The 27,701-nt window shown below is 44.8% G+C and overlaps 1 protein-coding gene across 2 annotated transcripts; it reads right to left on the bottom strand.

The window, feature by feature from the left end:
- Positions 1–898: 898 nt before the first annotated feature.
- Positions 899–27,357, bottom strand: tprn (taperin). Of its 2 annotated transcripts, none has more exons than XM_080476512.1 (4): positions 25,017–27,357; positions 3,388–3,589; positions 1,807–1,931; positions 899–1,655 (listed from the first exon to the last, which is right to left on the bottom strand). In XM_080476512.1, exons 1-4 carry the CDS (start codon positions 27,165–27,167, stop codon positions 1,593–1,595), a joined length of 2,541 nt encoding a protein of 846 aa, XP_080332638.1. In that variant the 5' UTR covers positions 27,168–27,357; the 3' UTR covers positions 899–1,592. The 2 variants fall into 2 exon arrangements, with proteins under 2 accessions (XP_080332638.1, XP_080332639.1); XM_080476513.1 differs by having other exon boundaries at positions 3,394–3,589; positions 25,017–27,333.
- Between the last annotated feature and the right edge of the window lie 344 nt (positions 27,358–27,701).

Raw genomic sequence — 27,701 nt, forward strand, 5'->3', positions numbered from 1 at the left:
GGGGGTTGATTATAGTTTTATAAGGTTACAATGCTAACATGTTTCTTATGCTAAGCTACGTGTTGCCAGGAAACACTGCTGTGCTGGCCTGTAGCGCAGTACTATGAGACGAGTTCTGACTGAGCACAGAATGTACAACTCCTCTTTTGGCCAAAAGTACCACGTTTTTAACGGCAGGCCTCAACCTACAAGGCAAGCGTTTATGCTACGCTAGCTCGTAGCTGGGGTGAGATGAGGTTTAGCCGATAGCGATGGATTTAAATATACAACCCCTTGGTTATGACGCGCTTCATGTCGTTTTTCTAACCATTAGCTCAGAACGCAGCTTTGTGAGATTAGCACCTGCGCCCAATTGCTAGCTAGCGTAGCCCGGCTTTGGTTAGCATTGCATTGTAATCTGGGCCCAGCAGGATGACGCTTTGCCTAGCATAGTTCGTTCTAGCGTGCCGAGTGCCCTCCGGCCAGCCCGGCATTGCATTTACTGAACAAAAGAGTTTTCTGTGTCAGATCGGGCAGCGACCGTCTTCAATGGACCGGAATGTCAAAGTATGTGAGGTCCCACTGGAAAAACAAGGACAGAAACACATGTGGTCCGGGGGAGGGGGGGGGGTTCAGGGCTTCTGCTTCCTCCCACATCAAGCAAAATGTCTACATGACAAAACAAAGAAGTTTTTGTTTTTTTTGTTGTTTTTGTTTCTGTACATGAGCAGGTTTAGAACATGCAAACGAGCAGGAATAAATACAGGAGAAGTCCGAGGAGTTTTCCTCTAGAGGATATAGACATTCTAGAGCGGGACGCTTCCTTTCCTCACCAGCAGTATGAACATTACAGACGTTATTGGCCAAGGTCACTTCTTTCAAGCTTGTATTTTTTTTAAATTTTTTTTTTTTTTTTTTTACAGAGTTGCTACTGATTGACCGCCCCCCCCTCCCCCACCCTCCCTCCCTCTTGGGATGCATATGTTCCCTCCGAGCCGGTCGTCCAGCAGCTTGGATACAGCATAGTTTGCCAGAGAACGTAGAAAAAAGGCATACGGAAGCTTGATAAAGAGGACCAACGGAGCTGAAATCAAAACATGCCATACAAAAACAACAAAAAGAAGAAAACATCTGTGGCACCCTTTCATCATTTTTTTTGTGTGTGTGTGTGTGTGTGTGTGTTTGAATCTGCTGTAAAGAGTTCTCCAGCTCCTCTTGGAGGAAGTCCTTGCGTCTCCATGCTAACACTGACGAGTGGCGAAACCGCTTCATTCCCTTCCCTTGTGTTCGCTCCTTGGCGTACAACATTGAGTGAAAAAGTGTGGCGGGGTGAAGATTTGGTGAGAAATGTCGGCGTCGACAGATCAACTGTCCGGAGAGCGGAGTGGTGAGACAGTCCAGCTGCTTCTTTTGGGTTTTTTGTCTTCAACCAAAAAAAAAAAAAAAGAAGAAGGAAACCCAAGGGCAGGCAGGTGGAGGAGGCTGCAGTGGTACCGTGGCAGGAAATCAGCCCCCCCCCCCCCCAAAAAAAAAAAGAAACCAAACAAACCAGGAGATCCCATCAGGAAGGTGTGCTTCTCTGGAGAGTGGACAGCAGGAGGCTGATTGGTCGGTCAGAAGTAGAGGGCGGGCTCGCTGCTGTAATCAGAGAGCGAGGAGCTGTCTGCAGGCGTGAGCTGGGGAGGAAATCAACTCGGTGTCAATGAAACGTGCAACCACCATAGAAATAAGTACGTACTTGGATGATATCAACTAATTGAATTAATTGTGGCTGATCCCACTGTGATGTTTAGAATCAATGATGGTCCGCATGCGTTTCCCTCTCACCATGACCTCCTCGGTGAGCTGCGTCTGGTGTGCAGTGGTTTCCTCTTGTAGCGCGCTCTCGTCCCGTTTCAGCTCCTGCCAGGTGCTGAAGTCCACCGAGTGTTTGGGAATGTAGTTAGAAAGATCTGCGGACACAGCAGAGACGATCAGCATCACTTTCTGTCTGCACTCTGCTGCAGTTCCACGCCTGTCCACTAGAGGTCTGTGTCACCCTACTCCTGGGTTCCCTTCCTGGTTACGCCTCGCCATTACCAATGAGGCAATAAAGCAGCCATAACTAGAATCACAGGCTTCACTCAGCTCCTTCTCTCTTTGGAGGGTGAAGCCAACGTGAATGAGCGGAAAATGAGACTCTGGTGCACGACCCGCTCGCTCGCTTCAAACCACAGACGGCCGCAGAAGCGGAAGCTTTCAACAGACAGCAAACGTCTCCACACCTCTGACTCAATCTGAAACTTCAAAAGGCTTCTCTTTAGGAGCCCAACACACATCAAAGCAATGCTTCTCCTCCGTCAGTCAATAAATACACTCGTGATAAACCAGGTCACATTTACACGCGATTCTACTTTTCTGCAGCGACTGCTCCGTTACTACATTATGACATTAATGCTAATCGTCATCAGGGCTCAACTTCTGGGGATCATCGATAAACAGTAAAGTTAGCCTGAACCAGGGGTCTGCAACCTGCGACTCTGGAGCCACATGTGGCTCTTCAGCGCTTCTGCAGTGGCTCGCTGAAGCTTTCAGAATATTCTTTGTGAATAAACATCTTCCTTACATTTGGGATTCTCGTTGCATAACACACTGATTCTCAAAAGTGGTCTAATCTCCAGGATAAAAATAGATAAATAAAGTACAGCAGCCAGAATACCAGGAATTGCCTTAAACAATTATTAAATTGCTGTAACTATTCAAATAATCCTTTAATAACACAGTAAAAAAATGTTTCCGCTAAAATGATTAAAATTGCTCGTACAGGGTTTGTTTTTCAGGAAAAGAAAAAAGAAGAAACGAGGGGAAAAAACCAAACAAACATTTGCTAGTATAGCTAAAAATGCTCTAACCACGAGGAAGCACACGGCAGCGATAAATAGTTAAATAGCTGAAGCGGCTAAAAGGTTAAAATTATGCATCAGTTTAGCCAAGATGCATAAAATAGCAGAAGTAGAAAAAGTAGAAAAATCCATGAAAAAAAAAAAAAAATGGCTACAAGAGCTAAAAAATGAATAAAATATATCTAAAATGTACCTTGGACACTTTATTTTAAGATGTTTTTGTTTCATTTCAGATAGTTTTGTGGCTCCGGGCCAATTTTATTTGGTGGGGAATTGTGAAAGCAGCTCTTCAGGTCATAAAGGCTGCCGACCCCTGACCTGAACCATTCCATCTCTAAACATCTGGTTCAACATCAAGATACTAATCATTGGGGTTTGTTTTTTTTTTTTTTGGCATCTTGATCCTGCCGGTTGACCAGGGGCCAAAAACACCATCGGGGAATGAAATCCCTGTGAATCCTTAAACTTCCCGATGTCTTATCAGAACAGGGACACGCTGACCGGCGTGTCTTCAGCGCGCCCTCACCGTTACCGTTGCCAGCGTGTGTGGGCGAGCCGGTGAGGCTGGGCCGGGGGATGTGGATGCGTCCCACCATGCTGGGCTGTTCGTCCGACAGCTGCCCGTCCCGTTTGTCGTCCTCGTCCTCCTCCCCGCTGTCCCACACGCTGCTCTCCGACGGGTACTCGTACGTACTCTGCAGACTCGACTCGTTGAAGGAGATCGCCAGCTGGGACAGAAAAACTACACGTGAATATTTGACTCTGTAAAGCCCTTCGTCTTTTAGCGGAGAAGTGAGTCAGTTCAGTGTTTAGTGAAATAGTAAAGCAGGAAACACATTACGTCATGATGCTGTACTCAGCCATCAGTCTTCAAGGTATTTGCAGTAGTACTTTCAGAACATCTCTTTTCATGCACACGTCATGACCACTCATCTCTCTCTCCACGTCATTTTGAACTAATTTGACCTTTGAAAGCTCAACGAGACACCATCAGTTACAACACGCCGTTCTTTTGTCTGCGCGACAAACACTTTCAGCACAGAGTGTCTTCTTTTCTTCACCGTGGTCGGCTTAAAGACGCTCTTCATTTTGAAGTAAGACATGAAGCTTCAGTTGTCTATAGCAAAGTTCTTCCAAATGCAAAACGAAAATAAAACTTTGATTTGTGTTCGACGCGTTCAATCTGAGGGTTTTTGTGCCAAGATTCTGTGATTGTGATTTCTGATTTCCGGGATGCAAAAAAAAAACACCACTCTCCACGGGAATATAAAAAAAAATCACAAACAATACAAGCAATATACACAAATGTGGCTCAAATGTAGCTTGTAGTATTAATTATATCTAAACTGCAAATGAAATGCTGCAGGAAAATCCAGACAAAGGTTTCCTTGTTCCCTTGAGAGCAAGGGGATTGGAGCAATGACTAAAGCTTAATTTCATAGTGTCTGTCAATTTAGAAATACATCAAGCGAGACAGTTTTACAATTATGTCCATCTTCAAGAGTTTCAGGTGTTGAAATTTAGATGATTTCAATGATGTGATCAGATGTTGTGTTGTAAATACAAAACGTCTTGATGAGGTTTGTAAATCCTTGCAGCCGATAATCGCTCCCATTCTCCACAGTGTCCCAACTTTTGCGGAGTTGTACAAATGACTCGAGGACACGGTCCTTCAAACTGACGGCGGTTTATGAGCACAGTTACCATTAAGTGGTTATTACATCCTCATTGCTGTGCGATTAAACCGAAGGCCATCCCGAGTCTGAGTCATCTGCTGATGCAGCACTAACGGCCGCTTCATGACTTATTCAGCAGAGCTTTTAATTGGCGATTCTCGCAGTGCGTTCGGGCCGCCTCCACTGCACGGCCGCGGTAGGCGGGACGAGGACGAGGATTGATCGACAGGGTGTGTCCGTCTGCAAACATGGATCCGCTCGGCGAGACAAAGCCCGTGATCCCACATGAATGGCGAGGGTTTGTTGCGCCCCACAACATGATCTCAAAGCAACTGGACCTGAAAGTCATCAGTTCGGGCCGTTAAAAGGCAAAACGTCCTCCAACACAACGTTAACTTGTCCCGATTCCATCGATTTGAGACGACTTCACCAAGCATCTGTCAGTTTAAAGAGAAATGAACCAGCTGCTGGATGCGACTTTCCATTGCAAAGAAATAAAAGTTTTTACTTCGGTTTGCTCACAAAAACAAACTCTGCCTTTGGGCTGTAAGTTGACACCGAGGCCATAAACAGTTTCTAATAAGCCACTATTCATGTGTTCTGGCCACATGCAGGCGGCGCAGGAGCTTTTATTTTCTCCTTTTGAGTTGCCGGGGAGATCACAACTGATAAACGCACGTCCGCACGCATGAAACAGTAGGTTTGTCTGTGTCTGTCCCCCCCCCCCCGAGGCAGTCAGCTGACTGCTCTTACCGTGTTGTACCTGCCTCCCTCCACACTGTGGCCCAGGAGCTAAATCTGCCCTAATCTCCATCACAAGGCCGCCATCCGGCCACCGCGCCTCCGTTTCAGTGAGGCTGCGCTGAGCTCCCGGTTAACCTCAAGGTTCCCACATCCTTCACCAATTCACAAGTGTGAAAAGGTTAATGTCTAAAAAAATGATGATACGAGTTCAGTAGAAACCCCCCCCCCCCCCCCCCCCCCCAATAATAAACACTGTATATCTAGAGTTCATCAACTGGGCTCTGAATTGATGACTAAACATTTGCACGTGTTTACAACAACAAGCTTGGCCCTACAGCCAGAGTTTAGTTGAGTTTTTACAGAATATGACGTGGCTATGACACTCAAGGTTTCTACAGTCATGTCAGAAGTCTCAAAGTATCGTATTGAGACTATTGATTAGCGATTCTTTCAGATAAAGATGAGTTTTCACTTGAGACACTGTCGTGTAAATGTGGCCTGAATCAGATATACGTAACCTGGCTGCATTTGATTACAAAATATAGGACATTTATACAGGTCAAGAAGCCCGCCTCATAAAGTCTGACAAAGCCATGTGGGAAACTGCACTTAGGACTTAGGACAGTAATGCTGACCTAAATGTATCCCCAGGATTACTCTGAAGGTACTCAACAGATTGAAGCTTAGAATTGCTGATAAAAACATAAAAAAAGTCCAAAGTATTGGAGCAATTTCTCCATTATCTGCCAGGAGAGGGTAGATTGGACGTCTTTTAGTTTTCAGGTTTGGCGGACGTCGATGCTTTTCGGCCTGTGCTGCTCTTAGAAGTCAATGAACCGCAGCAGGAAAAGGTTTGGTCCTCTTGTCTAGTGCAAACAGGTATTTGAAGGCAGCTTTTATACTCACTAATACAACTATCCTCATCATCATGGATTGATGATGCTTGAGCAAGGCACACTCTCAAACATACAAGGTTTTTTTGAGGGCGTTAACGTGAGCATTCCAGATGAGAAATCACAGGTTAACAATAACAATGACAAAAAGCTTTCCAGGTAAAAAGAACAAGTAATTTAATTTACTTAGACAAGTTAAAAAAAAAAAAAGAAGCTTCCTATGAAGGTTGGTTTGCAGCGTGGGCAAGAATCAAACTCGATCCAGGAAACTGGACCATGTCAGTAATGATCAGAGGCCTGAGTCATTATTGTTTTGTTTTCTGCAACAAAACCTAATATAACTTGTAAAAGTACGAATTAACAAATGAGAACTGTCATTTTAGCCACAAAGTAAGATTACCTTGTTTCTGTCTGTTTATTTGGGATCAGGGGAATCCTTAAACAACCATCAGATTCTTTAAGATCACATGGGACCGCTCTTTTTTAATGTGTTTTACTGAGAGCAGAGCGTAAGGTACTTTGTTCAGATTTGCTAAATATAATCAAGTCTCTAGATAAATACGCCGCAGCTCAGGTCTGTGCACACAAAAGGTGAAAACATACACAACAATTAGCAACTTGTTGAATTGACCAAATGCAATTTGAAAGATTACCGACCGTAAAAGGCCCAAGGCAACATTTAATTGTTTCTCCGAGGACTGGGAAATATTTAGAGGGTATAAAACTTGATTGATTTGATTGTATCCAAGCTTTGGGTTTGTTTTTTTTTCCTCTGTCGGTTTTGGAAAACCAGAGTTTGTACAGGGGGCTCTGCAGCCAATCAGAGAGGGAAAATGAAATAAGTTGGGGCTCACTGCTTCCATTAACAGATATTGCATTTAGAGGGATTGCATTTTTACCCAGGCATGTATTTTTTCCACACTGTTTCCTTCTATCAAGCAGAAGAAATGATTTTCATTCATCTGTACAAGCAGCACGGTGCTGTGTGTCTACACACACACACACACACACACACATACAGACACAATGTTAACATCTCTCCCAGACGTCGCCTATTTTTAGCCCCTCAAACTGCTTTCTATAGTTCCTGTGTAAAATCTTACGCTGCAAAATAAAAAAATAAATAAAAAGAAGACTGTGTTTCCCTGCTAAACAGACATCCTGTCTTGGAGGAAGTCTCTGGATGCCAAAAGCGAGTGCCATCAATAAATCAAGCTTGCCGCTGGGCTCGCTTCCTCTTTCACCGTCTTTCGCTTTTCCCCCCGTGTCTCGTCTCACATGAGACTCCTGTTAGGTGAGACTGCAACGCTCCCCGTCCTCTGCCCGACTCTTATCGTTCAGCAGAAAGGAAAGAAAAACACAACTGAAGTGGGGCCTAGATTGTCCTGCTGCAGTCGGAGCTGCTAGTCTTCTAGTCTGGCATAAAAAGCCGGCGTCATGGAAGCAGAAGTGATTCGTCTTCTGTCCTCAGGCTGTGGGACGAGCCAACTGGGGCCCGATTCGGGCCTGCCGGCCTTCTTGTTCACCACGGGGGCGCTCAAACGGCAACGCCAGGACACCAACAACTGACTTATTATACCAGCTTTGTTCAGGAGTAATCAAAGGCTCTCTGTTTATAGCAATGCAAGTGCACGCATGTGTGAGAGGATGAAGCTTTATCGCCTCATCTGATGATTGTAGTAAAGGGAACATTTTATTAACGCTGTTGATGAAATCTGCCACCAATTAGGAATCTGTTTAGCCTCTCATGAAAACTGATGATGTCGGAGAGACTCCTTTTCAGGATGATGATCTAATTCTGACTCGCGCAATAGATTTATCAAGACTAGTCTTATGATAAGAACTGTCGATGTTTAGATTCTGATCCAGTTCCATTACTACTCTGTTTTCTGCAGATTTCTAAACCATCTGCACTTCCATAACCGTGGGAAGTTAGAAAATACTAACTTCTGAAAAAGTACTGTACCAGTTACTGTCAATACAAAGTAAGGCTCCATATACACTAAAACGTTTCAAGCAACAGTTTTACCTTTACAAAACAATAACTAGAAAACTTTTTATTTTTTTACAGGTTTTCCCCTCATTTACATGATAACGAAGTCGGAGCGTTGTCAGAAAGTTCCACCTTGGGAGCCGTTTTAAAAAAGTTGTGTTTTCAGTGACGCCGACCACCGTTGTCTTGTAAACAGACACACAAAATGCACCAAACGTTTTGCGTTTTCACCTGAAAATGTGTAAATAGAGCCTCAAAAAGGGACGATAACATGTGTGGTAATACTTCACAGGCCATGTAAATACAGGCTAAGGTGATGCAAGTGAAGTAGTAACGGAGCCGATCTATATGCCACACCATTTTGATTAATGCTAAAGCTAACAGCAGCTCTCAAACCATCACATGACGTAAAGTGACAACAGAGCCCACTGAATACTCCTCAACCACAAACATGTTGCTGCCAAAAGTAGTGGTGTTACGGTCACATTAACACCACTAATGCCGTTTATCACGTGTCACAAAGTACAGATAAATACACCAGTGGCATAGGGCTATTCTCAGAACAGACCACTTTCCAAAGTTTCCCCCCCCAATAAAACCAGCACTTACAGAGCAGACAATCCAGTTTTGGCCTGGATGTAAGTCACAAAACCGGGAGCCAATCACATGAAAGAATTGCTGGCATGAATGCATCTGAAAGAACCAAAACTGTACGTTTTGAAAAGTGGTTTCATGGTTGGTTTTTAGGTCAGAGCAATTAAAAAAAAAAAAAAATAAAAAATTATGGGAGCAATTATTTTGAAGCAAGGTCAGTGTGATCACGACTCCCGTCCTCTGGTGCGCACCAAAACAGCCTCTCCACTGTGAACTTCCCACTTCTCTTCAGGGCTTCTTTTTTAGCCAAAAGAGCCTCATCATGCAGAGCAGTTAAGGAGTCATGGAATCATGGAAACATGACGCTCAATCAGCTGTTGCAGCATTTAGAGCAGCGGTCTCAAACTCACTTTAATTCAGGGGCCACATACAGTACATTTTCATCTGGAGTGGGACGGACTGGGTTTAAATTTAAAGGTTAAAATTTTACCAAAGTTTTCTTTGTTGTGGCACAGAGCATACGTGGTGAAAAGGTCTATATTTTCACAAAACCAAACAATTACTGCCAATTTTAATTAAACTCTCTGCTGCAAATTACTGTGAAATGTCCAAAAAACAAGAGTGAAAACACTCGAATGTACAGTGGAAGCGGTTTTTTCACTGTATTTGCCATTTCTATACTTTATATCATATGTGGATTTGAGCTAAAAAAAAATAGAAAAAGAAAATTCTTGCAGCAGAATCAGACTGTTTGAGAAGTCAGCACGATAGATTTGCTCTGGTGAAAAAAAAAAAAAAAGTTTTGACGCTGAATCTGAATTGGTTTGAAGGTTGATGTCTGGAGAGAGAAAACTGCTGAGGAATCAATACTTTTCCATTTGCTCGATGCCTGTGTGAGATCTGAACGGACAGCGAAGACTGACAAAGGAAGACATGAGAGACGAAGGAGGAAGGAGGAAGGAGGGGGAGGAGGAGGAGAGCTGGTAGATGAGATTATGTCTTTATGAATGGGCTTTGGCCAATGGGCGAGATGGGCAGCACGCCAGGAATTTCTTTCCAGGCCAGCCGGCATGGCGTGTCCTGGTTTTTGGTGAGAAGTGGCTCCAAGCTGAATGGGCGAAATTGCGGCACTGCGTTTGCATCTCTTCCTGTTCAGCTCAGCGTTCCGCCGGGTGGCGGAGGGCGCGACATCGACTGTGCACCTGAGGCTCAGGGAAGCGTCCCGCTGCTTCGGTACAAGCAAACACATAAATCAAGTCCGTGGCACGTTCAAGTCCACTTAAACGGACGCTGCTTAGAGGCAGACCGAGCAGGTGCCTGATTAGAGCTAATCTCCTGGCAGGTGGATAATATTAGAACAGCACCACAATGAACCGGCTGAGGAGTTTAGCTGCCGCGGCATTAGCACCTGAGGAGAGGGATGACAAAGCCTGCATGTACTCAAACAAAGCATGCTGTGTACCCAAACCACTGAGCCGTCAGATTAGGACAGAGTAACAGAGGAGGGCATGTTGTGCATCATTATACACGGGGCACAAAGGTACAATTACACCGCAACGCAATCGCTGCTCCCGAACTTCACTTTTCAGTGTGTCCTTGATTAAAAATCTTCACGGTTCCACTGAGCAACCTTTACCAATTCCACTAATGAAATTCAAGTTTTACAAGGTACAAGTTAGGAAAATCCATGAGGGATTTCTCTCAAAGTTTCATAAGAAACTGAGGTGAAAACAATGTGAATTTTTTTTTTATTTTTTTTTTTTTAATGCTTCGGATTTCTGCTCATCTCGGTTTACCTGGTATGAAGTAATTTGGGTCGTCAATGATTTACAATTGCTAATAATTCTGAGAAATTTTCTGGTTTACGACAGCATCCAGATGCTAATGAGACAGGTTTTTAACTGCCAACAACCTAAATGAGCAGACAATCCGCCGAACGCACACAACAGACAAGCTGAGCGACACTAAAACGGCCAAAGTAAGAAAAGTTTTCAATGTCGGTCTTCCCGATAGCCGCCATCTTGGATTTTTCTGCCTGGCTGCCAGGTGCCAAAGGAGTTTTTTTTCAGTTGTTTTTTTGCACACAAAACCATAGATTACAGAACGCACACAGAACGTGGTGAATCTAATTACAGTAAATTGTTCACAATTTGAATTTCTGCAGCAAAATACAGTCGAGAGGAGACGACTAGATTCTCCCGCTGCGATTCTCCGAACTTAAATAATGATCAACGTTTAATAAATCATCCATACTGGGGCTAATATGACTTGATACCATGAACACTTTGTTTGATTACATGCAAATGTGTCGTAAACGAGGTGACAGGGTGTTTGGACGGCCATTAACTTATAATAGGAAACGATCTGTTGTCAATGATTTTCTGTGCTTGATCAATGTTGTGTTGGTTTGGTAACTTGCCAAATGGTTCATTCAATACCAACTGGTCCTACAATCTGTCCTCATGATGTGTCCTTCTGAAGAGTGGATTTTAGGGTGTCCTTACATCAGAGGTTTTATTGTACCTACAGAAATGTGCTCCGAGGTGTCGGGATTCAGACCTCTGTTGCTCGTGGCTCTGACCCAAACAGCATCACATCAGGGCTGAAACAGTCCAGTGAAGGTCCGAGCACCACACGAGACACCAACGTCCTGCGTGTTGGTGTCGGGACATTTCTCACTGCATGTGACGTACATTCTCAGTGTGCTCAGATGGAAGCGCTGCGAGTGCTACAACTGTTGGTGATTAAGCATGACAACACTGTTAAACTGAACTGTGGAAACACCGTGACGCATGTGGGTGTCTGGCACTCGCAGCTCGGCCAGAGAACGATGCCCGGCATAGAATATCTTTTCCACTGCCGTGCCCCGCGTGAGTCACTCTTTAATAGTACGTCCTTTGTCGCAAAGTCTTTGTGAGCGTCCCCGTGTAATCGCTGCTGGATTATCTGACTGATAAGAAAAAGGGAAGGGAGAAACTGGTATCGGTGAGCCGTCACAGATCCAAACTCAGAAAAGTGGGGCGGTTTAAATTGGTCCCGCTCGGGAACAGAACTGCACACACTTTAAATGTAAGGCGACACTGGGAGGGTGGAGATTGAAACCTGTCGGCAATCCCCACCTTGCGCACACACATGTACTGTCATTGTGGGAGCATTCGGGACCTTTTGACAGCTCACTTCTGGACTCTGGCGTGAATAGAAGAGTGGTTGGGTGTGTCTGAAACAAAGAATGGTGTCGGATCCCTCACACTGGATTGTGATTGGAGGAGGTTTCTCTAGGGAACGTTTAATAGTTCAAAAGTTCCCAACCCAATGAAATACATTTACTGGTGTCTTTTTTTTTTCAAACAACTTCTCAAACTCATTTCATCTGTGCAACCCCAGTTTTCCAAAGTTTACGCGAGATAGAGTCAGACCGTTTCTCAAAAGTTCCAGTTTGGAAGCCGTTTTCAAAAAAAGTAGTGTTTTTAGTCACCGTTGTTGTGTAATCGGGACACCCAAAAGGCAACAAAAGTTTAGCATTTTCACTTGTAAACGGGGCACGAGCCTCGGCCCTCACTGCCTAGCACCCTGATGATAGTGACAAAGTAGAAAAACGACATCAATACTTTATTAAAAACAAACTTGATGTACATTTCAGGCAGCTCTGTCCTCGTCTGTCAGCAAAGAGAAACGTCTGTTTTTAAAGTGCTCCTGATTGTTCCTAAAAGCAGGTTTTGTTTCTGTGGATTTAATGCCAACACCTCAATCTTAAAGGCTGTCACATGTAGGAAATGACAGACCTGCCTCTTCTCCTCTCACTGTGGGCCTCATGAAACACACCAGTGCTGCCCGATACATGAAAAAGCCGTGTTGTTTGGTTCTCCACCCACAAAATCACTGATTTGGGTTCAGCGGATTACAGAACGAACGTCTTCCTACGTCACGTCGCAGCGCTGTCACCAATTATAGAGAACAAGGGGAAAACACGAGTGGCGAGAGAGCGCGCGCGCGCGGAAATCCTAATGACAGGATAGAATGGCCGCGGCTGGCGTTGCCCTGGCGACAGGCGCCATGGATATGTGACGGGGGCATGGTGGAGGAGGGGGAGGAGGAGGCGCACACAGCAGAACGAACAAGGAAACAGATTTAGCATGGAAACGGTCATGTGAGAGACGTATTTGAATAACATTTACATCCGGCATTGAAAGCGCCACACGCAGCTCCACCATCTGTGTTTTGGGACAGTAATCGAGGACACCGAGCTGAAAAACGTCATTTAGCCACACGGAGAGATTTCACCTTCCAGTGATCGAGATAACAAAATACGGCATCCAGATAATACAAGTCAGTGGCCTTTACTTTGCGCCTCTCACTCGCCCACTCCACTTCCTTTATATAAACTTTGAAAAAGCCTCAGTCGGCCTCTTCTTTTGGCTTCCTGCTCTGAAGATACACACAAACGCACCCTGAATTAAACATGACGACCATCGTGGGGGCTTTGCCTGAATTCTAATCACACCGACTTTGCAGGGTTGCACATGTGCCTCGAGGTGGTGTGGGAAACCCTGAATGGTGCGCCAGTACATGTGTGTCTATGCGAGGATTGAAGCACAGCTGTGTGCGAGTGTGTGTCCCCTATAGCCTCCAAGGCCTGAGAAGAAACACGTTTTTGGTGATATCAATAATGAAAGAAGATTTCTTTTCCATGTGTTGCAGGAGAAATTGTGACTCAAAAAAGTTTGCTCGGCAAATGACTTTATCGAGCGAAAGACTGTGTGAAAACCTTCAGTACTGGTGTGACGGGACAGTGAGAGCAGTACATGGGCGTCAGCAGGTCCTAGGGTGGGAGACGCAGGAAGCTCACACTTTATTCCACATGTAGTGTGATCTGCTTGCTTCTGATTTTCCAAACCAGGTTGTAGCGTCCAGCTCATCACAACATTGCAGTAAACTGTGCAGACCAATCCTGTCAAGCTGTATGTCAAGAGTTGGATGTGCTGTAAAATGTAAAAACTCTGGATTTACCTCAAAATACTACCCTGGAAGAGGTAGGTCTGAATATTTCTGCTCTGTAACAACAAAAACTGTTTGGATTCAGTCGACCAATGACGGAATGAAAATAGGTTGTAGCGTTCCAGGTAATCCCGAAAGCACAAGCAGCAGATTCACCTCCATGAAAGCTATTCTCGGACTATTAGAAATAAAGGTCCCATGTACACAATAACGTTTCAAGCGAAAACGCATCGTTTTTGCACTTTCGCCTTGCAAGAGTTTCACGTTTACACGGCAAGGTATTGAAAACGATGTCAGTTTACATGGGAACAGCAGAAATGCTGAAAATAATGTAGTTTTCACTCAAGGCCGCTAGTGGGCGCTGCGGTTTGTTTTTGTAATAAAGCCACACACATGCGAGCAGAAAACAACAGGCTATAAACATTAACATTGGGACAACACGGACATTCGTATGGACGGATGAAGTTGGATTGTTTTTACTGGTGACCGTCGACTATAAAACTACCAAGTCCCAGGAGAAGATGCACTGGGACTCATGTGTTGTTGTTGTTGTCCATCTACTCACTCGTGCACAGAAGAACTATTTACTATGGCGCACATGCGCAGAAGCAGCATATCTAAAAGTTCTATTTTCCACTTTTACATAGAGGTGGAGCGTTTTTGTAAAGTTCCACCTTGGGAGTCGTTTTCCAAGAGTTTTGTTTTCAGTGGCTCTGGGCACCGTTGTCGTGTAAACAGAAACCCAACATACAAAAGTTTTCCTATTCTCGATTAGTTGTTACATAAATTAGTTTGCTTAAATTTTAACCCCTTTTTTCCTCCAAAAAATAAACCGATAACTGAAATTGTTAATGTCGCATTTATGTCAATGTTCATAAGAATCTGCAACTTCCAATTCTTTTGATGTCCAATATTGATGTTTGTTAATTTACCTCAAAGTTTTGCCTTCAAAACACGGCTTAAAAGACAATTACATTAATTGTACGGTGTTATACTAACCCTGAAACTCTAATGTTTTTACTGTCAATAGAAAAAAAGCAAAAAAAACCTTGAATTGATTATCAATATAAATATATTTTTGGTGTATTTTACGTCAAAACTTTCGAAAGAAATATAACTTATTTTTAATGTCGTCCACTTTCGCAGCTTTGTTTGCAAACTCAAGGTGCTTTAATCATTATAACCTTGTAAATAAATCCCTGCAGCTCTAATGTTTTTTTTCTTAATCTTTTCAAACAGGATTTATTTTTGTGTGTAAATCATTTGTTTAGCCTGCATCAGTGTTTTTGTTTTGTTACATCGGCAGCCATCAAATTCTAGCGTTTAAATCCTGAAACTTCAGTGTTCAGCCTTTTAAATCTCATTGCTGTGTATTAAAAGATCGCAGCTTACGTCGTTGTTTGCTCACGTTACCTCATTCTACCGCACATAAGGTTGTGTGGCCTCTCCTTTTGTTCTTTCAAACTTTGTTTCAGATACAGGACACACTTAGCGGCTAAATATAAATATAAATATAATGCACTCGTTGAGAGCAGAGCAAACGTCTATATTTGTCACTTATAGAGCACTACAATGTTTATGTATAGACAAGCTTGTCTAAAGTAGATTTATATGAAAAGTCATGCATTTTGTAGCATCACAACCCAAGCTGAAACAATATTAAAACCAGCACCTGATTTTTGTCAAAGAGCGACTCACTGCTCTGATTTCCACCCCTCTGCTTCCTCTCGGAGTTCTAATCCTCATCCTCTTTGCAGCTTTTCACACCAGGCCGCGCATATGAGGCGAGTTTTCGAGAGGTTGCTTAAAAAGACACCAGGACAGATTGAAAACTATACAACTTATATAATACTGTAACCACTATAATTTATTTCTCAATTTAAACTGTTAAAAAATAACCAATCAAAGAAAACAACATTGACTATGTCGTTCCAGTGGCGCCTATGTGGTCTGTATGTTTTCTTTTTTAAATGCAATGCAAATTCAGCATTTCTGCTGTTTCCGTATAACTGGACACCGTGTAAGTGCGAAACTTTTATTGGATGACAACGCAAAAACTGTGTATTTCTCCCTTGAAAAGTTGTATAATCAAGGCCTTATTCAGTCTTTTGCCATATGTTTATTGAGCAAGTTGATATTGCGATTACGATAAATACACAATATAATGTGCAGCCTGGAAACTAGGCCCACTCCTGCTTCCATACAGTTTTAATCATTGAAATAGACCTTCACTAGTGGTATAAAGCGGAATAAATGAAGGACAACATGCTAACTGTACACACACTGTGATGGTTTAACGCTATGAACCGCAGACTTTACATGTTTCCTGACTTCACCTCGGCCTCCATACACAACCAAAGCAGTCAGCACAGCGGGTGACCAGCTTTCATTTTAAAGGACACGTGGCTTTAAGAAAGGAGAAAAAGTGAGGGGGCGGGTCGCGGTGGCGAGTTCTCAGGAAGTGTAAGGGAGGAGATGTGGGGAATGTAAATAATTAAACACAATGGACTTTCACACCTGTAGACCAGGCGCACAATGTAAATGTAGGAGTGTGGCCTTTCATCAGCCTTCCTGTGTTACACCGAGCCTCAGCTCTTCAAGTTTGGGGTATTTTTAACCTCCTTTCGGCATGACATTTAACTAGAAGTAGAGGCACTTGGATTTCAGGCACCGTTTTGGAAATATTAACTCGTCCTTGAAATGAGATAAACTGCGACTCCAAAGTCCGATTTGTGACTTCGAAGAAATAAACCACCAGCATGTGGTCAGATTTTGCCCCAGGCAACGTCACTCATTCTGCTGAAGTCCAACTCTATCAGTGGAACTGTTTTCCAGCTGCTACCAACTTTATTTATGTCGGCCTTTAGTGGCGTGTTTATCTCCACCAGTGTCATAAAAAGCAGAACGTTGGAGCTGATTGGAGCATTCTGAGTCACATTTTTGTGACTTGACCCACTTCCTGTAGTGGCGGGGAAAATCCCAGCAGTGTTGCCACATTCACACACACACCAGACAAAAAATAAATAAATCAAAACTATAAGTTCTATTTACAAATTAAAGAAACCTTAACCATCATGTCATAGCGTGCACCTTCACCTACAGGAATCATTCAATCAGATTTAAACTGCACGTTTTGTATCTAACTTTATAGTATCTCAGCTCTTATGATGCCGACTGTACTCACTATAACGATGTCAGGTTGGCCCATTTAAATTTATATCAATAATCTATTTCTATTTAATTCACTTGTAATTGTGTTAAATAAGATTTTCATGCACCTGAACCATCACTATCTGGTTATTTCACCACAATATCCACTGTACTTGTCAAACACCAAGAGATTTAATGTATTTATGAAACCATTTTCTATATTCTAGCCAGAATTGATCCACAGATCCAACGCATCACCACTGATTCTAATAGCGTATCTGTTCCTTTATACACTTGCAGCTATTTGTCCATATTCAAACAACTTTTTAACAAGTTATTGATCTCTTTAAACTAAGCAGACAGATATAATGATCGATAACCATTGCACTATTATCTATTCATTATAATACACAGCATTGCCCTGGATAAGGGATAAAAGGCATTGTATTTGTAGGTTTAAAAAGCATAAATTTAAAGTTAAAAGTTGTTTCAAGAAGCAATGATAAAAAAGGGAGAAACAGAGTAAATAGAGATATTTACAGTGACCAGGGCATGTTGAGGTTTAAGTTCAGGAAGACAGAATGTATTTCGTTTTAAAAGGAAAGTTGTCACTGCTACCAATAAAAGATGAAGAATGCAGAGTGCTTTTATGATTTGATTGAGGATTGACCTACTGCCTCCACACCTGCTGACACACCGACACAAGCTCACAAAATGAAGACATTGAAGTCAATCGGAAACCTTCATATCGAAGCAGCAGGAAAGAAAATAAAAACTGTTCAAATCTTTTGTTTTCAAATGGGCCTTTGTAAAGCAGCTTCATGCTTTATGTTAACCACCAACTAGCTCCATTCCACATATTGAGCCAACCAAAGCCTTTCAAGGGGGAACCAAAACACCGTGCGGCGTTGAACTTAAACTGAAACTTCAAAACACAAAAAACTTCTGCTGCGTTTCGGTGTCCATTTAGACAACGGTACTCTGAGCCACTGAAAACGCAACATTTTGAAAAGGCTCCAACTCTGCGAAGGCCGAGGGACACGCACACTCTCTGAAACGCTGCTTCTGAGTATGTGTACCAGTAAACGGTTCTTCTGCACCTGCTCATTAGACAGACAATAACAACAATGTTTCCTCCAGAGTGTCATGACTCCATATTCTTCTGGGACTTGGTTGTTTTATTGTTGACAGTCATCAATCAATCATCAAACAACCTAACTCCATCGTCTGTCCATACGAATGTCCGTGTACTCCCATTGATAATGGCTATGACTTACTGTTCTCTGCCGACGTGTGTGTACTTTAATCACAAAAACAATAAACAGCGGCCCAACGTGGCGACTATATCGTTTTCAGAATTTCTGTCATTTCTGTGTAAAGGACATTTGATGAGAGCATTCAAAACGATGGGAATATGTTTAGAGATGTATGGAATAGCAGAATACTGCCTTTATACCAGATGAGGGTGGATCGCAACACATTGTGATTCCATTATTTCCAATACTCTGGTTTTCCTGCCATCAGGAGTTCATGAAGTCCCAAAAGAAAAAGAAAAAAGAAAAAGGTTGTCCATGTTTTTGCAAGATCTCCGGAAGTTCTGAAAAGTCTCACAGACTTTCTAGGGAAAATGAGACGCTCTTTAAAAAAAACTTACGATAAGTTCTGCACTGGCAAGTTTCTTTCTCTCGCTTTCGTGGTCATGATGGTTTTAAGATTAAATATGGTCGATTACTTCTTCAATCATAACTACATTTTCAGCTTTTTCACAAATGAAGCAAACTGGATGTTAGTTTAAAAAAAAGGGTGTTAAAAGGGTCCAAAGCCAAAGGATGAACATCTTGATTGACTTTCAATTTCGTCTCAGAAAAGTATTGTGTCTTGTCGAACCTTGGTTTGAACCCCAACTCCCTACGCATGCAAGCACAATATTAATATCAAGCCTGACTGACTGCCACATAGTCACTCAACTTAATGCAGGTGAGGCTGGCATTGAATAAATCTTTGCATGCTTGTTGGTGGATATTACATTTATTTAGAAAAAAATAAATAAAAGTTTTAAGCTTCCTGTGATTGACTGGTGACCTGTTGAAGGTTCCCACTGCCATTCATTGTCAGCTGGGCTGAGCTCCAGGATCCCAAAGCAGTATAGAGATCTAGAAGTTATTCATTCTTATTTAAACTTCCACTCAATACGACATGCAGTTAAAGTGTTTCAAACTATCTTTGCACCTGCCTTGATCAACATACCAGACCCACTTGAAACTTTACAGGCGTGACGAACCAAGACAGGCAAAATGTTTCCGTCCAATCATGAGCTAGTGCCCATCTGAGAGGAAACCAACCTGACTGTAATTCAACTTTCATTAAAATAAGAGGCATTTGTCTGAATTCCTTTCAATAACAAGCACTCAAACCTCCTCTTTAAACAATCATTAGCTCCACAGAATGCTCATAATCACACATGAATGTGCTATTTAAATCTCAGCAATGTGTTTCCCCTGCGAGGGCACAGAAACTATGCGCGGTGGGCAAAGAAAAGGCGGGGTGCAACAGAAAAGCTCTTCCTCTCTCTGGATGCTGTGCTGACAAACACATGGGCCCCCGTCTTCCTTTTCCCATAATAACCAGTGAGGGAGCAGCGGCCTTAAAAACAAACCACTTCTTCCCCTGGCGACCTGAATGCTTTCCAGCCGCATCTCTGCTTTACAAGGAGCTGCTCCATTTACCACATGGATATTAAAAAAAAAAAAAAAAAAAAAGAGAGAGAGAGAAAAACCTTCCAATTTTGCCTGCTTTAGCTAAGATAGGAGTTCCCAATCCAATCAAAGTGCAGATGGAAACCGAGTCAATTGTAGCCTGTGTCTCACTGGAAAAAAAAAAGAGAGTAAATTTTATGCTAATGTGGAAGTGATGTGGTACAAGAAGCTGCACTTGACCTACATAGCTCCTCCACCACTCCTTCCCCAGTAGAGAGGAGATCACAGGAAGCTGGGAGCGAGGGGACGGGCCTTATTAACCACCACCACACAGGAATAAAGCAGTGCACTGTGGTTGGAGGGGGGCAGAGAAAGAGAAAGTATCTACAGCATCTACAGGTCCTGAAAGGACCTTGCAACAATCGGGATGTGCAGTGGAAGAACAACTAAGGAAAAACCTAGAGGAAGACTTCATCAACTCCATTTGTGACGTGCGTACGGAACATTCTTTTCCAGCCGAGCTTCTCGTAAAAAAAAGAAAAAAAAAGAAAAAGAAAATTCCCAGACCAGAACGCCGAGGCCGCTCTCGAAGGCTGCTCTCACACAGAAGCAGCATCGAAAAAAATAAATAAAAAATTCCACCCAAATTACACAGGCCAGACCGAGCCTCTGTGCTTTTGTAATTTGCCTGCACAGCCCTGCCCAAAAAGAGACAAGAAGAAGAAGAAGAAGAAAAGAAATCAGGGCCTTGATGATGACCGAGAGGAGCTGGCCAGACAACAAAAGGAACAAAGTGTTTGGTTAGTGCGAGCCATCAGTACACAAAAGCCAGGATGTGCTCATGTGTGGCCGTCGGAAGTGATCTACGCACATGAACAAGGGTGCACGATGGAGTCTGCAGGGTCCGTACCAGTCATTATAAATGAAAACCCAAAGAACTTTATTCACTTTATTCGGAGAGAACATGCTGCAGACACTGGGGTAGCTAATGTCCGTGAAGCTATTTACCTCACCTCTGTGACATCAAGTACCGGTTATTTGACTCCAGCCTCAACCACAATCCTGATTTTACCAGTTTCACTCGGGGTCATGCAATTCCAGAAGACAGCACCCACTGCAATTATCTTGGCCAACCCTTGAATGCAAGGAAGCCATGAGCAGCTGCATCAAGTACCTGTAATTTGACACCAGGCTCGATGTCACATTGGCATTTGATTAGCTCAGGGTTTTGAGATTAAACCAACATCAGACACGGATTAACAACAATACCGCTTTTCTTGTGATTGGCCAATCAGGCTGAACCTGCCAATCAATGACGATATGCGACTTCATGCAGCAGATGTTTTTGGCTGTAATTTGACACCAGCCCCATCATCTTGGCATTACCTTACTGGTTCACTGTTCTGTGATTAAAACAGACGTCACACACGGTGGTTTAGCGGTACAAACCCACATCAACCCCTCATCTTGTACCCTAAAACCTAAACTTTCTTCTGACTGGCCAAGAAGCCCAGTTCTTCTGCACCCCGAGATCATAAAAGAATTTAACAGCCGCTTCTTTCTCATACCATAGATTGGCTCAGACATTATTATTATTACAGATATCACAAATTATATTTAGTACTGCATTATCCTCGCTTGCTAAAAGCCCATTCAATCATGCCAGAACATACACATTTAAAAACCGGATGCATGGCAGCAACATTAAGTACCTGTAATTTGACACCAGACTCATTATTGCTGGTACCCAGTTGTTTCAGGGTTTTTCCACTGGAAACCCCATCAAAGATTATAGTATCTCCTTTGCTGAAAGCCCTTTTTCGTGTTCCTATTCAGAAGCACAGGGCGTTCCAATGATAGGACTCGTACGTGAAGGCAAACGTGCAGTAGCATCGGGTGCCTGTAATTTGACACCATGGCCATCATTCCCAGCTTCCCAAAGGTTGCGATTACAACGCAGCTTGAACTAATTGCAGTTCCACAAACAGACGGTAAACAAAATAGTCACATGAATGTGCAGATAATGTCATTATATGACACTGTAGTCACATTTAACATTACTACCCAAAATAATAACCTGATTCCGTGAACATCAGAAGAGTTACAACAAAACCCAAGAAAGTTTCTTTAAAAGATGTTGTACGGAAGTACTTAACACACTAAACTCAGCTAAAGCCAGTAATTCTACCCGTCTGTTGAGAATATCAAAGTCTAAAGGCTTTTTTAGGAGAAACCGAAATGTGACATTGGTATTACCACTGATAAACCTACATGGGTAAACGTGTAACACTTCCTTGTGGCCTTCCTGTTAAGGAAGCAGCTGCATGAAGCCAGACTGTAAAAACTGTGAGATAAGATTGTGAGTGAGGCTCTTGCCCTGCTTGTCGAGGTGCTTGGATTTACTTGCGAGAGCAGAGGATTACACGCGCACCGGGTCAAGGAAACAGGAATCTGAGAGGCTCCACCGCAGGCCTGGATTGAACCACTGCCACCGCCAAGCTGAACAAAACCTGAATCGGAGGCTATGTGGCGCTTTGTCAAGCGATCAGTTTTTGGTAGTGATGTAACCGAACGCATCCTCACAATGTGGGGGGTTTTTTTGTGCATGGTCAGACGAGAGGAACCGCCAGGGTTGAGATGCTGGACTCCGGCCCAGATGGACATGCAACTGCTACAGCTGAACCCAACGAGATGTCAATAACACTGATGTGTTACATTAGAGAGCTGGAGCCCCCCCCCACCCCCAGCGCAACACAAACACCAACACATGGAAAATAAAGCCTGGCATGCTGGGCTCCAACGCAGCCCGCAGCACCTTCGCAAAATTAATTAGAAACATTCGCCTGATATTTAATTAATCCCTAATACACATGAAAGGAGCAACATACAGCAAGACCCTCACCAGGCAGGCAGCAGATCGGTGATTAAGATAGCAGCCGTGCACAAAACACACCCCTCTGCTATCATTTAATTATGATTTAGGGCCAGAGAGGAGAAAAACTGAGCTCAAGATGAATTAGGGGAACCTGTAATGGTTTTCATGTAAGAGCAGATGTGGGTGTTGTGCTCTCCGCTGATGTCTGAGTGAGGTCGAACTGCACTGGTGTAACCATTAAAACACATTAGCATGCAAGCAATACAACTCCTTTGATTTGTTATTGAATACTTTTTTGACGCGTAGTGTGTGTCGTGTTTATGCTTGTCAGAGGGATCTCTGAAACATCTCACAAATTTATTAGAATTATTAGAATGATGATATCAACAACAACACAGAAAAGAGTGACTGAACTGTGATAAGGCCAATCAGATGGAGCCATACCACACGAGATTGTGCTCACGGCTTGTATTTCTGTCATCTTCGTCAACATTACATCAAGCTTCATTGCAACAAATTTTGGAGAAGAGTGACTACAAATAACAAACGGAACAACTGCTTCACTTCTGAAATGCTGAAGAGCGAACTTATCTAGAATATGTCCCCTCAAACACAAACATATCCGCGTTGAGTCTTCACTGTGTTAGCAAGCAAAGCTAACGGCCGTCATCCATCAAAACTGAAACTTTGGCGTCGAAAGTAAAGTTTGCAATAGTACGACAATGTCAGACTACTTATTAACATGACAGCACGGATCAACACCATCTTTTTCACTACTCCAGATCAAAACTTGCAGATAAATACAGGAACTTGATTGATGGTCACTTATCAAAACGAGGTCATGGACTTGATTTTACTGAGAGACACTTTAAAAATTAACAGAATCGAGTTCAACTTATCTTATCTATGTATTCGTGTCTGTGCTGCTTTATTTTAGGGCCGAGTTGTCACTCTGAGCTTTCAGTCTGTTCGTAATCTCTAAAGCATTGGGAGTGTTTCCCTCAGTGGTCTCCGGCTCCGAACACGTTGTGACATTGTGATTAAATCGTGTTGTGAAGGAGGGATGCTCGTCTGACTCGCATTAAAAATGCTTTAAAAAAAAAAAAAAAAAGGTTTATTGATTGACTGACCCGTTGGTAGCAGTTTTCTAACAGAGAGCGGCGGGTCAGACCCGGCCTGAATCCATGAGCCAAATTCCTGAGGAACCCACTACAGCCTCGATGAGATTGTTCCGCCAATAAGCTTGAAGGGCCGCCTAACCCAATAATGCAGCTCTGCGACAAATAACTGGCTCTTGCGGGCATGCGGTTCACAGTGAGGAAAGAGGAGGAGGGAAAAAAAAAAAAAAAAAGGGGTGCCGCGTGCAGCTTCAAGTCGGTGTGTAAACACACGCTTTTAATCCACTTAGGCACCAGAGGCATGCGGCAGGTCAAGAGATGGGACGGGGATTTAGGGTAACACACATAAGCGAGGAGAATAGCTGGGCGAGCAGAGAGCCAGGTTGGAGAACAGATAGGTGTGACAGGTGCTCGGGGGGGGGGGAACAAAAACAGGAGATGCTGCTCTGTGACACTTGCTGCCCCATTTAGATCAGACCAAACTCGGGACGATCCCGCCAGTAACATTTGGCAGCGTGTTGGGCAGGAGGATTGTGTAAAGGAGCAATGGTAGCGCTTTTACTGGCTGGTGGAGGATGTGCACGGGAACAAAGATGGAGCGTTCAGCTGAAGATTCCAATTGTGAAATCGATGAGAATTAAAGAATGAGCTGCTGGGATGTGTTGCACCTTCCTTTGATCAAAACAACTCTGATGGATAATTTGGAAAAACTTGGGGAGGAAAAAAAGCTTTACGAGCACTGTGAATATAGTAAGTCGTGGTTAGAGTACCTGTTTCCAGATAATGTTACAACAATGGTGCTCAACAGCGTGGAGGTCAATTTAACGATATCAAGTGAGAAAAATAACTAATTGAAAGAGTTTTTGGAGCTCGAGCTGGTCGAATCTGTCAGATTAGTGGACCATATTTCATACATATACATGTATTTACACCGTCTTGGCAATCTGGGAGGATTTTGTTGCATGCGGTATGAAGGGTTAAACGACTTCCATTTTCGTGTTGGTACTTGTTAAAGCACAAGTTTACAGGCTTCAGTCATTAATATTTGCTGTTGCAATGACAAATTAGGTTCGTCCAAGCTACATTTTTTATGATGCCAACATTAATTAAACAGAAAAGCAGAAATGTCAACAACCTTCTGTCGCAAAAAAAATACTTTTGTTTTCTGGTTCAACTATATCAAATATATAAGCAAACATATCACTGACAAATGTGAGGCCACAAGTATATACAGTAATATAAGCGTTCAAAATGTTCAGTCATGTAAAAGAGAGACACAGCAAACCTCCAATTTCAGAAGATGAAAGCTTTTTTTTTTGCACAATTTTTCCCTTGATAAATTCCTTCTGCTAATATCGGAGCACAAGCTGTAAATTCAGGTCAGTGAGGCAGCAAAGCTTTGCCGAGTGTTTTGCTCTCACCTTCTTGCCCGTGGAGCCCGTCTTGGAGAGGCAGGACTTCTCCAGAGAAAGATATCCGCCGATGACCTCGATCTCCTCCACAGCAGGGTAGCGCTTCTTCAGCAGGGTGCCCAGCTGTGCGTAGGGGGCCTGAGGCGGCGTAGACCCTGCCGGAGCCTCGCCTGAGGCTTCCTGTGGGGGCTCGGGCGAGGCCGGCAGCCCGTCAGTCTCCACCCTGCGTTTAGGCACCACTGTGAAGGTGTTTGCCTTCTTCCTCTGCACCATGGGGCTGGGAACAGGGACCCTCTGTTGGGGTTCCACCTCGATGTCGTCTATGTTTGTCACTGGTAGTTGATCCGCAGGAGGTTGCCCCGGAGCTGGGGAGGGGGCAGACGGGGGTGAGAGAAGGTCTGCAGGAGTGGGGATGAAGGGGGGTGAGGATGGGACAGCTGGAGAGGACGGCGGTGAAGTCAGGACAGGTGGGGAGGAGGGAGCTGAAGTGAGGAATACAGGTTCAGAGGGCGGAGGAGGAGTGAGACTTGTGGCAATGGTTGGAGACGGGTCCGACTTGGACTGCCTCGACACCCTCTCCACCGTTTCCTCTATTCTTATTGATGATGATGGTGGAGTGACAATAGTGGTGTGGGAGGTTGGCAGTCCTGACATGGCCACCTCCGTCACCCTGTGAGAGGGGGAAGACTTGATGGGACCAGGTGTTGCAGGGCTGCTTGCTACAGATGAGGTGGCGAGACACCGTTTGGGGATCACTGTAAAAGAGTTTCGGGACTGCAGACGCAGGTTCGCGAGAGCTCGTGCCTGGGAATCCCCGTCAGGAATCTCATTGAGATCCGGCTTTGGGGAAGGTCGGATCTCGAAATGGGGAGAGGACCGTGCCACCTTGGACAAGATGGGACTGGAGGGGGACTCAGCGCGGGCGTGTCGGGTCTCCGGGGAGCATGGCATCTTAGGTTTCGGGGGCAGCTCGGTACCCTCCCAGTCTCTTTCTCTGGTGGGCTTGCTTGGCCCGCTGTCTGGCTCGTCTCTCGGGGTGACCGCTGCACCTTGGGCCCCGCTTTCCTCAAACCGCTGACGGAAGGAAGACACGGACTGTGGGGTCACGGGGGAGCGTTGGGGGCTGCCCAGCTCGGAGACAGCAGGGTGTGGCTTTGGTTTGGAAGACCAGGGACTCTGGAAGACGGGTGATGATGGTTGGCTGCTGCCCGGGCTGCTCAAAGAGGGGGTCAGCCTGGGCTTTGGCACCAGATCTGGCTGTGGCTTGGGCCAGAGTCTTGGCCTGCTGCTGGCACTGCAATCCAGGTCCAGCAGGTTCTCTGTGCTGTGGGACTTCTTCTGCAGCTTCCCATAGTTGCTGTCAAACTTCTGCAGGATCCGGCTGACCCTGCCTTGACCCTCTCCTGTTTCATACTGGTCGTTGTGATCAGGGCGGCCCAGGGTGCTCAGGTTCTCCTCGCTCTTGCTCAACGTGGTGTCATAAATGACCACTTCCTTGGCTCGTATCTCGGTCACAGCACTCCCTCTCCGGTCCAGGAGGTCGTTCAGTGAGCTGTAACTACTCACACCGTTCTGCTGCCATTTCGAGCCCGTCTTCACCCCTCCGTCCTCCTGGAAGTAATCCGGGTCCGACTCGATGATGATGATGTTATCCGCTCGGATAGTCCGTATGCCGGGGACGCTGCCGTACAGCTCCAGGATGTGCTGCACCGGGCGGGCGACGTTCTCCCGGTCCTGCCGCCTCCTCCACTCCTTCTCCAGCTTGATGAAGGGGTTCTCCTCCAGCGGCCCCAGGCTCTCCTGCAGCACCAGGCTCTCGTGTCTCGTTCTCTCGCCATCCGCCTCCGGTCGCGTCTCTTTGTTGTTGCTGAAGTGTTGACTGGCCGTGTTGATGGTGTAGTTCCGCCCGGACCCGCCGCTCGCTCCGCCGTCTCTTTTGGGTCCAGCGCCGCCGCTGCCGTTCACGTTCCCCGCCGCCTCGCCGTTAAGCCGCGGCTGCGGGCTCGCGGCTCCGGGACTGGTCTCCGGAGCCCCGGCTCCTCCAGACCCACCGCCCTTCGCCCTCCTCCTCTCCAGGATTTCTCGCTTCCAGGCCGGCATCCTCGGACTCTCTTGTCCGGGCTCTTGGCGGAGGACGCGAACCTCTCCTCCGCCCGACATCGCGGAGGGTCACTGCGAAGCAGTACGGAGGGGGAAGAGGGAGGCTCGGAGGCGGTGTTTTGCCGCGGTCCGATGCGGCTGTGGAAGGCTTGTGTCCGGCTCCGTGTGTACCTGCTGCACCGCTCACTCTCCCCCGGCTCTCTCTCCTTCTGCCTCCACACCGTCTGCCTCCGTTTGTCCCCACCGGCCCTGAACGCGGCTCCGCCCCTTCGCTGCAGACACAAACCCACTCACCTGCTGATTGGTTCCTGCAGCTTGATGACACGCCCCCTATATTTATATCGCTCTCCGCACATTGACGCAAACCACTCCCCCTTCTATTGTTGACTGGGAGAGACGGGCCTGTCAATCAAACATGTTGCGTTCACATACAACTCGAACATTCCACTTTCTCCTCTCAGCAGGTGAACCGTGTATTTGATTGATGATAAATACATTCCTCATCAATATATTTTGGATTCACACCGTTACGTAGTCACATCCAAATAGACGGAGGGGGATAAAGGCTTGTTTTGCCTCAGGTGTGATGATACA

This window comes from Lipophrys pholis (assembly GCF_963383615.2).
Source record: "Lipophrys pholis genome assembly, chromosome: 12".
Lineage (NCBI taxonomy): Eukaryota > Metazoa > Chordata > Actinopteri > Blenniiformes > Blenniidae > Lipophrys > Lipophrys pholis.

Excerpts from the sequence above, each read along its gene's own strand:
- tprn (XM_080476512.1), bottom strand. The coding sequence starts at position 27,167 with ATGTCGGGCGGAGGAGAGGTTCGCGTCCTCCGCCAAGAGCCCGGACAA. Across the intron at positions 1,932-3,387 it reads ACACGCTGGCAACGGTAACG|ATCTTTCTAACTACATTCCC; the intron begins GTGAGGGCGCGC and ends CTGTGTCCGCAG. Across the intron at positions 1,656-1,806 it reads AGCTCACCGAGGAGGTCATG|CTCACGCCTGCAGACAGCTC; the intron begins GTGAGAGGGAAA and ends TTTCCTCCCCAG.